The sequence below is a fragment of the Sciurus carolinensis genome, chromosome 1, assembly GCF_902686445.1.
Source record: "Sciurus carolinensis chromosome 1, mSciCar1.2, whole genome shotgun sequence".
Taxonomy (NCBI): domain Eukaryota; kingdom Metazoa; phylum Chordata; class Mammalia; order Rodentia; family Sciuridae; genus Sciurus; species Sciurus carolinensis.
Window position 1 is genome coordinate 200,083,051 of NC_062213.1, and position 14,885 is coordinate 200,097,935.

Genomic DNA, 14,885 nt, shown 5'->3' on the forward strand with positions numbered 1-14,885 from the left:
GAAGCCCCACTTTGTCCCTCCTGTTCCTCGTCCACATCCTCCCCCCTGGAACTTGTGAATGTCAGTTTGCGCTGCAAAGGGATTCTGCGGATGTGAATCACTGAGGGATCCTGGGTGGGAGGATTGTTCTGGACTGTCCAGTGGACCCAAGTGACCCCAGAAGGTCCTTGGGAGGGGAGGCAGAGGGAAAGGACCCCAGAGGTGGGTCAGCCACAAGCCTTGGGATTAGGTGTCCTCTAGCCCCAGGCCTCCAGAAGGCAGGCAGTCCTGCAGACCCCTGAAGACCCCGGACCCCAGGACCGTGCGGGAACAGACACGCGCTGCTTTCGGGTGCTGGGATTGTGGCATCTTGTCACGGCAGCCATAGCAAACTAATACCCCATCTTGCTGGGCTGCTCACACCTGCCGAGCGCCTTCCCACCTCAGAGCCTCACACGGCTATTCCTCGGCCCACGCTGCCCTCGCGCCCTCCCGCCTGCCCTTCCCCGGGGAAGCCTTCCCTGGGCCCTCCTGGCTGGACCAGGTCTCCACGCCCTGCTGTGGCTCTTTGCTCGGACGCACGTGATCTCCCTTGTTCCTTCCTTCACTGGCCTCGAGGGCTCAAGTCCCCTAAGCCTGTCCCCAAGGCCTCGCTGTCCTGTGCTTGTTTCCTGTCTTCTCTCTTCCCGCTGGACTGAGGTGCAGGAAAGCCCAGCCCAGCCACAGCTCCAGGGATGTGCGTGGAGGCCCTGGTGGCGTCGGCCAGCGCCGCTCCAGCCCCCGCTGCCTCGGGAGCAACTCCGGCACGGCCTTCCCGCGTGCCCTGCCTCCCCCCGCACTCTCGAGTTCAGTCAGTCAGTCGACAGACATTTATTGAACACCTAGTACGTGCCCATCTCTTACTTCCTGTCCTGAGGGAGGACAGTGTCCTAAAGAGAGGAGGACACTCAAAAGACTAAGGGAGGAACTGGAGTCAGTGCTGAAGTCACCCTAGGGTCGGAGGCCTGAGGCCAGCCAGTGGCCTGTGAGCAGGACCACACAGACCAGGCTTCCCAACTCTGATTGGGTTATTTGTCTAGAGCTCAAAATCCTTGCGGAAACACGCTTATGCCCAGAGCCGGGCGCACGGAGGACTGAGGGCCTCTGCTGGTGTATCTGTGGCAAGGCACAAGGCACAGCGTGCACCCTGGCCACAGTTCCTGGATCCGACTCCCAGCCCTGAGCCTCTCGGTGCCTGTGCGCCCTGGGGCCGCTCAGTCTCTTTGAGCCCGTTTCCTCGTCTGGAGACAGAGGTGACCCAGCAACCGCGGTTCTGCCTTAGATCATGGTGACCCAGCAAGACGACCCGCCCCCTAGGCCCATCTCCCGCTCCGCGCACGCTCCACCTGCGGTCAGAGCCAGTCTGGACACTTTCTCTGCCCGTGTCTTCTTCTGTTGGTCATCTGCCAGATGCCGTAGCAGGTGCCAAAAGGTCAAGATTGACGGGAGAATAGTTCTCTGTGTGGCCCCTTTGTTGTTTTGTTTTGGTGGCAGAGCATGTCGGCCGAGCAGCAGGACCAGAGTGCATGGACCCACTGGAATGGATGGGTGTGGGTGCCGAGGACGGGGACGGCCGAGAGGTGACTTCTGACTCTCACGAGAGGCGCTTTCCTCTAAGTTTGGAGAGGGAGACCCAGAGCCAGAACAAGGGATCTCTGGGAACCGGGCTGGCTGGGCCTGGACCCGGAGGAGGCTTATGGGGCACCGTGAGACAGGGACTCAGGGGGTGGAGTGAGGGTCCAGGGTGGAGCCTTTAAAGAGACCTAGGCCGATGAGCCATGTCGAGTGGACTCCTGACCTGGGAGAGGGCTGTTCTTCGTCAGCAGATCCACCTAATTCCCTGACCTCCTACCAGAAGGTTCCCCCCTCCCCGAATCCCTAGAAGGATGGGGGAGCTCAGAGGCAGAGGGGAGGCGGTACAAGTCTTCCCTTGCTCTGAGCCGGTGACGTGCCCCCAGCCTCAGCAGCGGTGGAAGGACAGCTGGGCTCCAGCCTCATCGCCAGCTCTGGAGGTGGCCACCTTCCTCTGCACATCCAGCTGCCCCTGGCTTCTTCCCGGTGGGCAGGTCTGCTTCTCCCGTTGCACAGACCCTCCCTGAGAGTGCGCCAGGCTGGGAGCCCCCGCGGGGACCGTCACTCCCTGGGCCTCAGGTTCCCCCTGACCTCCTGAAACGAGGGCAGAACTCGAGGACCCTCCTAGAGTCCCCGCCGGCCTGAGCCCGCTTCCCGCCGTGCGATCGTGTCAGAGAGCTTTAATTGTGGGAGGGGAAGGACAGAACCTGTGGCTGGGGTCCGCCCGGCTTGGGGCCCCTGCAGAGGGCCGGCCCTGGGCACCTGGCAGCCGCAGCTGCTCCACGCGGGCGGGCGGGCGAGTCCTGTGACGCGGGCCTCCGGCCTTTCTCAGAAGCGCGGGGCGAGGTCCAGGCGCGGGGGCGGCACGGGGAGGGCGTGCTCCCGCCTGGACAGAGCGGCCGGCGGCGGGCAGGGGTAGGAGGCGGCGTACGTGCTTTCCCTCCGGCCGGCCTGCGGGAGCCACTTCTGCCTCAGCCGCTCGTACAGTCCATAGTTCGTGGGCGGAGCTGCAAGAGAAGCGGGTCTGGGTGACGCCGAGCTCGGGGGAGCCCCGTACGGACGGCCAGGAGAACCGTAGTGGGGTCGCTGCAGGCCCACCCAGGCTGTCGCACCGGGACGAGGCCAGCAGGGCCGCCGGAGGGTGGAGGTGGCCCCGAGCAGGTCACAGATAGGCCTGTCCCGCTCCCTCCCCAAGGCCTGTTTCCTTTTCACCCTCTCTGAAACTAAGGACCTGAACTCAGCTGCTTTAGTCATAAATGACGTATTCTCTTTCTCCGTGCGGGGGCGGAAATCCTCTGTGCTTGTCACCACGGTGTCCCCAGGTACCACTGCAAGGAGTGCCAGATGGGAAACAGTCCCCGCTCACTGAGAGAATGACCCGTGGCCAGGCTGCCGTGATGGGCGCTCTGCCACCTGTGCTCCAGGTAAACGCAGCCCTGCTGCCAGCCTCCGGGGAGAGAGCAGGCCACCCCAGTGGACAGTAGGACTCCTCTGCCGCTGGAGTAGCCAGGGCCTCACGTTCCTCTCCTACACAGCCCTTTGTGGACCCTTCCAGGTCAGCACCGGGGGAAATTCTGGGTTTTAAAAGTACCGAGAAGGGGGAAGTCGACCTTCTCCGGAAGCCACAGCGACTTCTGTCCATTCCAGGTGCGGAGAGTGGGCAGGCCCGGGTTGTAATTATGCCGATTGTAATCGTCGTCGTATGCGCTGATCAGGTAGCGGTGGGAGGGCTCCTGGTGGTGGGTGATCAGGTGTTTGTACGGGATCCCCTGGAAGGACAGACAGAGGGGCAGGTTACCCATCAGTCAAGGTGTGCTCCTGGCCGGGGACGGGGACGGAGGCAGGAGCTGCCTGCCATGGGGCTGTGGCCGTGATGGAGGGGAGGCCCCCACCATTGGCAGTGAGCCCCAGAGGTCACCAAAGGGGAAAGCCAAGTGTTTGTCCCACTCCGACGCGGCCTTCCTTCCAACATGTCCCCGCTAGCCACAGGCAGGTCTCTGTCTGACTGGCTCCCCAGCCTGTGCTTCACCCCTGGAATGAGCTATGGTGGCAAATTAAAGTCAGGACGCTGGGTGAGTGGGAAGAGTCAGACTCTCACTGTGCGCCCTTGTGATCTGAAGTGACACCGTTCCATGTGTCTCAAGTTCACCCACCCCAGGGCCTATTTCCAAGGCAGCAGGAGAGGCCGGATGGCAGCCTGAGAGAGCTGCGCCTGGTATACCAGCCAGTTATACCGTGGGAGAGTCGGAGGACGCCCGTAAATCGCCTTCTCCCGCGAAGGATTTACTGCTCCCTCGGCTGGAAAGTAGGGGCACGGTCTCTTTGGTGGGAAGTTATTTACGGGGAGAAGAAAACCACGTTCGAATGGAGACGGGAGGTTTGACTGAGTTGGTGGTTTTCCTGAGAGTCCACTCGGCCTGATTTACGGGGGGTCATGTGGATCTCCACGTCTGTCCTCTTGTTTGGAGCAGACAGGGAGGTCTGTGTCTGCCATGGTCGGCTGCACCCAAGTCTTGACGTGCTGGCTCCATAAATAAGCCAGACCACAATGCCGGTGGGGGGAGGGTGGCGGTGGGCACAGACATCAAGCAAGGTTCCCAAGATCTACATCATCAGGTGCCTGGAGGCGCTTCCAATGCAGGACAGGGAGAGTGTCCTCCCGACAGAGCAAGTGCCGACGGGGCAGCAGTGCAGGGGAAGGAAAGGCCGGGGACTCTGGACACTTCTTTTGGTTCTGGGTGTGGCCTGCTGCCTTCCCTGTGGCTTGTTGTAACCAAGTAGGAGAAGATGATGGACAGGCCGAAAGAAGAGTTTACCACTTTCGGTTCTCACGTGGAAGGGACGTGCCTCGCCACGCAGGGCCACAGGGGGCAGCACCAGGCAAGGCAGGAGGCAGGCGTGGGGGCCCAGAGTTGCATCTGGTTCCTGGGGAAGGGGTCAGCTAGGCAGGGTAGGCAACTGTGAGCAAGTTCGGGCTCAGACCGTTTATTTCAGAGCGCTCTGGCGGACAGGGGTGGTCTCTAGTGGTTCAGAACCAGGCCCTGGTTGATTTAGGGCAGAGGAAATACTGGCCTGGGGGGCAGGGGTTAGACAGCAGGTGCATGGGGTGCGGGTCTGGGGAGGTTGGTTCACAGGAGAGGTGTGAGCACGTTGCTTGGTGGCTTTGGGAACTAGCTAACCGGGGACTCTCCCCAGGCTCAGCAAGGCCCCCAAGATGTCACAGCAACATAAACACAGTTTAGGACGTGATCAGCACACCTGTCCTGGGGGAAGCTCGGGAAGAGGGCCCTCCCTGGGTGCTGACTCCACCATCTACAGGCAGTTTGAAGACGGGATGCAGAATTTGCCTAAAAAGGGAGAAAGGTGAGGTGGGGGTGGCAGAGGAGAAAGACGCTGTCCTAGGAGGAGAGTCTAAGTAGCTGCTTGGGGCCGTGCGGGGGCGCCCAGGGCCCTGGCACATAGACACGGTCTCAAGGGAACCCTGGAAATGAGCGTGTGATGGTTCGGTTCTAGCCATGCGTGTCGGGTTGGGGAGGCTTCTTAATTTTAACCAGACTTCCTTACAGCCTGAGTCCCGTTCCAGCAGGTCCAGGGGTGGTCAGGAACGGCTTCCCGGGACTCTGATGTGGAGAGTGTGGGCTGCTCCCCACATGTGGGAGCCCCAGATGGCGGGTTCTGGGAGCAGTTTGCTGAAGTTAAGGGCACTCCTGTCTTCCACCTACACTAACGGTGACAGCCAGCAGCCACAGAGCCTTAGCCTGGCTTGGAGATGCCAGCGTGGCCTGAGGATGCCAGCATCCTCAGCTGGGGGTGCCACGTGACTCAGGGGTGCCAACAGGGCCTGGGGGTGTCAGTGTGGCCCAGGGATGCCAGCAGAGAGCCGACACTCTTTATCCTGACCTGGGTCCCCAGAGGCAGAAGACGTGTGGTTGCCTGTAGACAGTCGCCACCTCTGTGCACTGAGCTGAACCATCTCTGAGTCCCTGTGAGCTCTGAAGTGCCCTGATTGTGACAGACTCCAGCCCCTTGCTCCAGGCCTCCCTGCCCCATCCAGGTGTAAGCAGGTCAAGGTCAGGGGCAGTGGGAGATGGAGAGACCTCCAAGGGCAGCCGCTGGCAAAGGAAGCTAGCTGCTCGGGGCCCTGAGCACCTGGCTGATGGAGGAGGAGGCTCTCTGTGCTCCTGGAGAGGCCAGGGTCTCTGCACCCCTGGTGCGTCTCAGATGCCCCCCGTGGGTGTCGGTGCGTGCCCTGGGGTTGCCCTGCTCCCCGAGTGCAGCAATAGCACAAAGTGCCCAGCCATGGAGGGGAGTGTGTCGACTTTCCAGACAGAAGGACGGGAAGCTGGACACAGGGGACCGAGGCGCTGTGTTTTGGGGACCCTGTGAGAGTGCAGACTGTGTTAGCTGGGCCCAGAATTTCCCTTCTCGTCGCTTCTCACTTCCCGGGCTGTGTTCTGGCACAGCGTGATCCAGGGTGGGTACAGGAGGGGACGCTACCAGCTGGGGATGAGATGGGTCACCTACTCGTGGGTAGTGCCCTTGGCAGCTGTGGAGCAGGGAGATGGCTCCCGTGTCCCCCAGAGGGAGTGGGCTTCTAAGCAGCTGCTCAGGCCCCTGAGCTTCAGAGGGGGTGCGTCCCTCTTACCTCAGCTTTCCTCTTCCCGTACCACCGTGAGATCTGGTCAGGCCTGTGGTCGGGGAAGGGGACGTACTCCTTTCTGTGAATGCTCTGGGGTGTCTTCTCAGTGGCTTTGGTGAACTGGAACAGACAAAATATTCAGGAGCACGTCTGAGATACGGCTTCTCAAACTTCTGCCTAGTGAGTCAGGGTCTCACTAAGTTGCTTAGGTGCTGGCCAAGTTGCCGAGGCTGGCCTCCAACTTGTGATTCTCCTGCCTCAGCCTCCTAACTTGGGTCATCAGAAGATTGGCCGAGGAAGAAGGTCCATTCCGCCTGACAGGAAAGTTGCGCTCGGGGACTGTGATCCCCCACCTGACTCCCCTGGGAGAGCAGCAGCCACAGCCTCAGCTCTGTCCCCTCTCCCCTCCTCTCCCAAGGTTCCTCTCTCCGCCTCCTCTCTTCCTTCTTTTTCTTCTTTGTTCCTCCCTCCTCCCAATGCCACTGTCTCTCTCTTTTCATTCTATTGGGTTTTCTAATCCCTTTCTTAAAATTTAATGTGGGAAATATTAAATAGTGACCATTTGGGGGCATTTCAATGGCATTAAGTTGTGTAACCTCCAGTCCTGGAATGTTTCATCCCAAACTGAGCCTCTGTCCCCAGCACACACCGGCTCCCGTTCTCCTTCCAGGCCACTCTGCTTTCTGTCTCTAGGAGTTTGCCTGCTACAGGTGTCTCAAAGAAGCAGAGTCTGATGATGTTTATCCCCTGGTGTCCAATCTATTTCACTGAGATGCTATTAGGATTTTTTTTGTTGTTTGTTTGTTTGTGGATAGCAGGGATGGAACCCAGGGGTGCTCAACCATTGAGCCCCATCCCCATCCCTTTTTATTTTTTATTTTGAGTCAGGATTTCACTGAGTTGCTTAGGTGCTGGCCAAGTTGCTGAGGCTGGTCTCCAATCTGTGATTCTCCTGCCTCAGCCTCCGGAGTCGCTGGGATTACAGGCGTGAGGTCTTCAAGATCCATTCATATTGTGGCATATTTCACATTTTCCTTCCTCTTAAAGGCTGAACAGCATTTGATTGTGTATATAAGCCACATCGTGTTTATCTGTGCACCCATTAATGGGTACCTGGACTGTGTCTACCTTCGGGCTGCTATGAATGGCAAGTCCCTGCTTGCAATCTCCACATATCCAGAGAATTCCTGGAGCACGTGGTAATTCTGTGCTTCATTTTTTCCACGATGGTGACACCCTTTTACATTCCCACCAAGGATGCACCCAAGTTCCCACTTCCCCACGTCCTTACCACCATGTGTTCTTTTCCTTTTTTCTTTCTTCCATCTTTTGTGTGTGTGTGTGTGTGTGTGTGTGTGTGTGCGTGTGCGTGTGCGTGTGTGTGTGCGTGCGTGCTGCTGGGGGTGGGACCCAGGGCGCCGCCCTGCCTCTACCACTGAGCCTCCCCCAGCTCACTCATTGTCCAGTGAGTGTGGAGTGGTAATTTCCTGGAGGTTTCGCTATGCGTTATCCTGATGATTTCCGGTGTTGGACATTTTCCATATGCTTATTTTACAGCCATTTGTCTATCTTCTTTGAAGAAATGTCTATTCAAGTCCATCGCCAATGCTTAAACCAGGTTGTCTGGACTTTTGTTGTTGCGTTGTAGGAATCCCCACCTTTATCTCGGACGTGTAATTCGCAGACTTGTTCTCCATTCCAGGGGTGGCCAGTTTTCTCTGCTCATGTCCTCTGATACTGAGGTTTCATTTGGATGATGTCCAGCTTAACTATGTTTTCTTCTGTCGCCTGTGACTTTGGTGTTATACTCAACCACTGCCAAATTCTAGGATATGAAACTTTCCGCCTGTATTTTCTTCCAAGAGTTTTATAGTCGTAGGTCTCATCTGGGTCTTTGTTCTACTTTCAGTTAATTTTTGTCTGGTGTTAGGTAAGGATCCCACTTCTTTGTGCTGCATGTGGATGTCCAGTTTTCCCAGAACCCCATGGTGAAGAGTCCTTTCTCCAACAAATAGAATTGGCAACCTTATTTGACCGTAAATCTAATTATTTACTTCCAGGCTCCGTCTTGTGTTCCATAAATCTATGTACCCGTCTTTATGCCAGTATCTCATTGTCCTGATTACTGTAGATGCATGGGAAGTTTTAAGATCAGGAAATGTGAGTTCTCTAGCTTTGTTCCTCCTTTTCAAAATTGTTTGGGCTATTTGAGATTCCATGAGTTTTAGGATGGATTTTTTTTTCCTATGTCTGCATCTATTGTGATTTTCACGGAAAGTTCAGTGAATCTAGCTAAATATCTTTGTGTAGTATTGGCATTTTTTTTTTTTTCAGTGCTAGGGATCAAACCCAGGGCCTCACACATGCCACATGCCAGGAGGGTGCTCTGCCACTGAGCCACATCCCCAGTCCAGTACTGGCATCTCACGTATTCTGGTCTTTTTGGTGTATATGGAATTGTTACCTTAATTTCTTTTTCAGATTTCTCATTGTTCATGTATGGAAATGCAACTTGACTTCTGCGTGTTGATTTTGTATCTTGCAACTTTGCTCAATTCATTGAGCTGTGTGTGTTCGTGCATGAGCGAGAGGGAGAGAAGGGGAGGAGATCTTTAGGGTTTCTACATATAAAATCACATCCTCTGCAAAAACAGGTAACTTTACTTCTTTTCCAATTCAAATATTTTTCATTTCCTAATTGCTCTTGCTAGAAATTCTAGGACTGTGTTGATTAGAAACAGTGGAAACAGGCATCTTGTCTTATTCCTGATCTTGTAGGAAAAGTTTTCAGTATTTCCCCACCAAGCATCAGGTTAGATGTTGGGTTTTCACATACGATCTTTTTATGTTGAGTCATTTCCTTCTGTTCCTCGTTGGTTGAATAAAAGTGAGTTGAAATTTGTCAGATGCTTTTTCTGCACCAATTGAGACAGTCGTGTTTTTTCTTCATTATATTGATTGATTTTCAAGGGTTGAGCCACCCCTGCATTCCAGAAATAAACCCCACTGGTGAATAATCCTTTCAATATGCAATTGAGTTCACTTGGCAGTGTCTTCATGAGCATTTTTACATTTCTTTTTTTGACCTTTTTTTTTTTTTTCAGTATGTGTTGTTTAATTTCCACATCTTTGTGGACTTTCCAATTTTTCTGGGTTCATTCCATGTTTTATCATAAAAGATGCCTTGTATGATTTTAATTTTTAGAAATGTATTAGGACTTGTGGCCTGAAATAAAGTCTATCCTGGGCCTACTCCATGTGAGGAAACTGTATTCTGCTTTTGGCAGTGTTTCATATACATGGTCTAAATGGTCTATAGTGTTGTTCATGTTCCCCGTTTCCATATTGGTCTTCTGCTTTGTTGTTCCATTCAACATTAAAAATGAGATCTGGGCATGGTGGCACACACCTGGTAATCTCAGCAACTCAGGAGGCCGAAGTAGGAGGATCACAAGTTTAAGGCCAAAGTCAGTAACTTAGCTGGCCCTAAGCCAACTGAATGAGACCCTGTCTCAAAATAAGAACTGAAAAAGTTCTTGGGATGTGGCTCAGTGGTTAAGCACCCCTGGGTGCAATCCCTGGCATTAAAAAAAGTGGGGTACTGGGCCATCTTACTATTATTGTAGAGTCATCTATTTTTTCTTCAATTCTGTTCTTTTTGCTTCATATAATTTGGAGCTCTGATATTTGGTGCATATGTATTTAGGACTATTATACTTACTTGGTGAGTTGGCCCTCCTATCAATACTTAATGTTCTGATTTGTCGCATAGCATTTTTAACTTAAAGTGTATTTGCTTGATACCATTATAGCCACCCCGCTCCCTTTTGGTAACCATTTGCATGGACTATATTTTTCCATCCTTTCACTTTCAACCCATGGGTGTTCCTCATCTAAAGTCAGTCTCTTGTAGACAGCATAGAATTGGATCCTGTTTTAAAAACCCTATCTGTTCTTCTGTGTCTTTTGGTTACTGAGTTTAATCCATTTACATTTAAAGTGAACTGATAGGGAAGGATTCACTTTTGCCATTTTACTATTTTTCTGTGTGTCTTGTAGATTTTTGTCCCTTATTTCCTCCTCCTCCTGTTTATTTATTTAGTCTCATCGTTGGGGCTTGAACCCAGATCCTTGCACATGGTAGGCAAGTACTCTACAACTGAGCTATACTCCCAGCTTTTCCTGCTTTCTCTGTGTTTAGTTGATTTTTTTTTTTTTAGTGACATGATTTTATTTCCTTGTGTGTACATTCCACAGATATTTTCTTTGTGACTAACATGGAGATTACACATGACATCCTAAAATTATAGCAATCTCATTTAAACTGATACCAACTTAAATTGCATACAAAAACTCTACTCCTGTACAGCTCTGCCTCCCTTTATGCTACCAAGGTCGCAAATTGCATCTTTATAGGTTGTACTATAGCCATTTACATAGACTTAAAATTTTTTACGTTTGTCTTCTAAATTCTGTAGAAGATAGAAAGTTGAGTTACAAATCAAAATTATAATGACATTGGTTTTTATATTTGAGCAGGTATTTTTCCTTACGGAGAATCTTTATATTTTTCTATGACTTCAAGTTGCTAACATCCTTTCATTTCAACTTGAAAGATTCCCTTTCGTGTACCTTATAAGGCAGGTCTCCTGGAGAACTCCCTCAGCTTTTGTTTTTATCTGGAAATACCTTAATTTCTCCCTCATTTTTGAAGGACAGTGTTATGGGATACAGAATTCTCAGTTGTTGGTTTTTCTTTTTTATATCATCCCACTGCCTTTCAGTCTTCAAAGTTTCTCCTGAAAGAACCCCTGGTCCTCTTTATCACTGACAAGTTACATTTATGTTGGTGTGTTCAAGATTCTCTCTGTCTTTGGTTTCCAGTGACTTAATTATAATGTGGGTCAATGTGGCTGTCTTTAGATTTATCCTACTTGGAATTCACTGAGCTTCTTAGATTCATAAAGTCATGTATTTACTCAAATTTGCAGTTTTTACTTATTATTTTTTTCAAACAATCTCTTTAAACTTTTATTTTCCTTCTTCTTCTGGAATTCCCTCAAGGCATATGTTATCTTCTTGATGGTGTCCCATAAGTCCCCTCGGCTCTACTCACTGTCTTCAAGGTTTCTGCTTCTTTCTTCTGTCTTTTCCAGTCTGCTGTTAAAATTTCTGTTGAATTTTTCAATTAATTTTTTTGTGTTTTTCAGCTCTAAAATTTATTTCTTTCCTTTTATAATCTCAATCTCTTTTTCACCATTCTCCTTTTGTTCAAGTATTGTTTTCTTAATTACTTTTGTTTTGTTTTGTTTTGTTGTTTTAATACTGGTGATTAAACCCAGGGATGCTCTACCACTGAACATGTCTCCAGCCCTTTTTACTTTTTATTTTGAGACAGGGTCTCATTATGTTGTCAAGGCTAGCCTCAAACTTTTGATCCTCCTGCCTCAGACTCCCAAATAGCTGAGATTACATCTATTTGCATATCGGCATGTGCCACCACACCTGGCTTTCTTTAGTTTGTTTTTTAAAATTTGTTTTCTTTTGTTTTCTGTACCAGGGATTAAATCAGGAACACTTTACTACCGAGCCACATCCCCAGCCCTCTTTATTTTTTATTTTGAGATAGGGTCTCAATAAGTTGCTGAGACTGGCCTTGAACTTGCAATCCTCCTGCCTCAGCTTCCTGAGTCCCTGGGATTACAGGCATGCACCACCACACCCAGTTTGCTTTAGTCTTTTTTTTTTTTTTTTTTTTTTTTTTTGTGGTACTGGGGATCGAACTCAGGGCCTTGTGCTTGCAAGGCAAGCACTCTACCAGCTGAGCTATCTCCCCAGCCCCCAGCTTACTTTAGTTCTTTGAATGTGCTTTCCTTTAGCTCTTCAAGCATATTTAAGAGAGCTGTTTTAAAGTCTTTATCTAGTACTTTGGTCCTTGTGTTTCTTCAGAGTTTCTAATGCCATATTTTGTTGCTTTAGCTGGGCCATGCTTTCCTATTTCTTTGTGTGTCTAGTGATTTGCTGTTGTTGTTTGATTATCATGTGAGTCATAGAAGTTGAAAAATTGGACATCTGGAAAAACTGCCAACTCTCCTAATCTTTATAGTCTGGATTTGGGCAAGGGAAGACCTAGCAGGTCATGTTCTGAGATTTGGGGGTCAGCCCTTCTTGAAAGCCAACTATCCTCAGGTCTTTTCTTGGCATACAAGCTGCAGGGGTCTGTGCATGCTTTTCAGATCCCCCATATATGTTTCTCCTTTTAAGTTTTCTAATTTCTCAAAGAGTTGCACCCCCTCCCCACTTCTTGGGATCTTGGGTGTTCTATTGCTCCCCCACAATCTCTTGCCCCAGGCTTAAACAGATTTGTAGTCCCCTGGCAGTTCACTAGTTATGCCTGCCACTGTTTCCCATGGCTTTTCCTAGCCTGGGCTTTGAACTAGGCTACTCTTCCCCATCTGAGTTCCAAGTTAAGGCAAACGGAAGCCAATCTCCCAAGGAGGTTAGCATGTTGCTCCACTCCTTTTGGATTTGAGAGTGGGAACTATAAGCTGGGCTCCCACACCCCTAGATTACAGACTGCACCAGGCTGTGCTGGGAAAGGGGTGGGGAAAAGGCAAATAAAAACCCCATGGAAATTCTTTTCATTGTGAATGTGTCTTTTTCTTGATTGAGTAATCAATTTGTTGCTGTAGACCTTTCATTGTTTTCAAGAGCTCCTATAACATTTTGACCAATTTTAAAGATGTGTTCATGAGAAACAAGGCCCTGGGGCCTCTTAGTCCACCGTCTTCCTGATATCACTCCAACTCCACTTCCTATTTAACTTCCCCTAGGTGATAGAAGCCCATGATATCACTGAGTGCTGCATCCCCCGTACATACCTGAATTTACTGCTTGGCCTTTCTTGCCCTTGCCCTTATACGCACCTCCTTTCCCAACAAGTCCACATGCCATTGGAATAAATGTTGGCCACAGGCCTGGTGTCTGGCCAGAGGGATGGTGACTGCTAATGTTCTCCATGAAGACAGCCCTTTCTGGTACTCAGACGTCACTGTCAAACTTCCCCACACCAAAGCTGCCATTCTATCTTATCCTCTGTTATGATTTGGGGTCAGCCCTTCATGAAAGCTAATATTAGTCAATGCAAGATTATTCAGAGGTGAAATGGTTGGATTATGAGAGCTGTAACTTAATCAGTCACTGGTGGTGACTGTGGGCAGGTGAAGCATGGTTCTCTCTCTCTCTTTCTCTGCTTCCCAGATGCCACAAGCTGAACAGTTTTCTCCCAACATGCCCTTCCGCCATGATGTTCTGCCTCACCCCAGGCCCAGAGCAATGGAGTCAACTGACCATGAACTAAACCTCTGAAACTATGAGTCCAACAAACTTTTCCTGCTCTACATTGTTTTTGACCCATATCTTGGTCACAGTGATGAAAAGCTGACTAATGCATCCTCTTTCCCTGTCCATTTCCCAAGAAGATTTGAGAATGTCTAGATTTCCTGGAAAAAAATCTAAGTGGTTTTTGCTTGTGGCTTGAGTGCCGGAGCACAGAAGCACTCATCCTTGACGTCAATGCAGGGGTGCAGGCCTGCCTCAGCAGAGGCCACGTCGGGGAGGAGCAGACGGTCTCCAAACAGAGGTACAGAGGAAACGGAGGAATATCCAGACGTCTAGAGACACTCCACTGATAGTGCTAAGATACTGGCACCTCTGCTGTGGTGTTTGCAAGCTAAAAAGGGGTCTTGTTGGTTGTTTGAATGAAATTCCTTATCTAGAGCACAAAGACCCTAATGCCTTGTTCTTCAGATGCAACCATCTGCTGCCCTTGACCTGAGAGCAACAGTGAAATTCCTCCTGCCCCTCATCCCTGTCCGTCCCATCCCTGGGCCCCCGCCCGCCCTCTCTCCCTCCTTACCTTTCCCCTCTCTTCTACCCAGTTTCCAGTGAGCACTCTGGTGGAATACTGTTTCTCAATCTGCCAGCTTGGAGTAGAGAAGGACTGTGGAGCCAGCCCAAGCAAAACCATGGTAAAGATCTGCCCTTGGATTTGGATTTGACCTTGGTTTTGCGGGAGGCAGGGCAATCACAGAGTTGGGAGTGCTTTTCCCTTTTTTCTATCTTCCCAGTCACCCTGCTGAGTGGAATAAAAAAGCCCCTCGTGTCCACTGTCAGCTTCCAGGGAGAAGGACGGGATCTTGGATTCCCTATTGTTTACCATCTCCGTGGTGACAGACTCTGAGTATAAATATTCTCCCTAAGGGAACAACTGATTCTGCAGTAACAAAATTGATCCCACAAAAATAAACCAAACCAAGTACCACCACAAAAACAGCAGTAGAAAGACCTGATTTCTGTGTTGACACCCCAAGGTGGGCAGCATCCCTTGCCACATTTCCACAATGGGGTGAGTTGAATTCTACTAGTTAATAATTGCTAATGGGCTAGACCCAGGCTGAGGTGTTTACATGTCTTCTCTCACAGCAGCCTCTGAGGCAGGTGCAATTATTGTACCCATTTTCCAAACGAGAACACTGAAGCAAAGAAAAATTAAGCAGGTATCTAAAGTCACACAGCCACCACGTTAAGCTTAAACCACTGGCTTCCATTCACTGCCTGTCTGCAGCTTAGCCAGAGGGGTTTCTGTGAAGAATCT

At 50.6% G+C, this 14,885-nt stretch overlaps 1 protein-coding gene across 1 annotated transcript; it reads right to left on the bottom strand.

The window, feature by feature from the left end:
• Positions 1-923: 923 nt before the first annotated feature.
• Positions 924-14,405, bottom strand: Cfap107 (cilia and flagella associated protein 107). Its single transcript, XM_047519436.1, has 4 exons — positions 14,148-14,405; positions 6,236-6,349; positions 3,182-3,359; positions 924-2,597 (listed from the first exon to the last, which is right to left on the bottom strand). Exons 1-4 carry the CDS (start codon positions 14,256-14,258, stop codon positions 2,419-2,421), a joined length of 582 nt encoding a protein of 193 aa, XP_047375392.1. The 5' UTR covers positions 14,259-14,405; the 3' UTR covers positions 924-2,418.
• Positions 14,406-14,885: the final 480 nt, after the last annotated feature.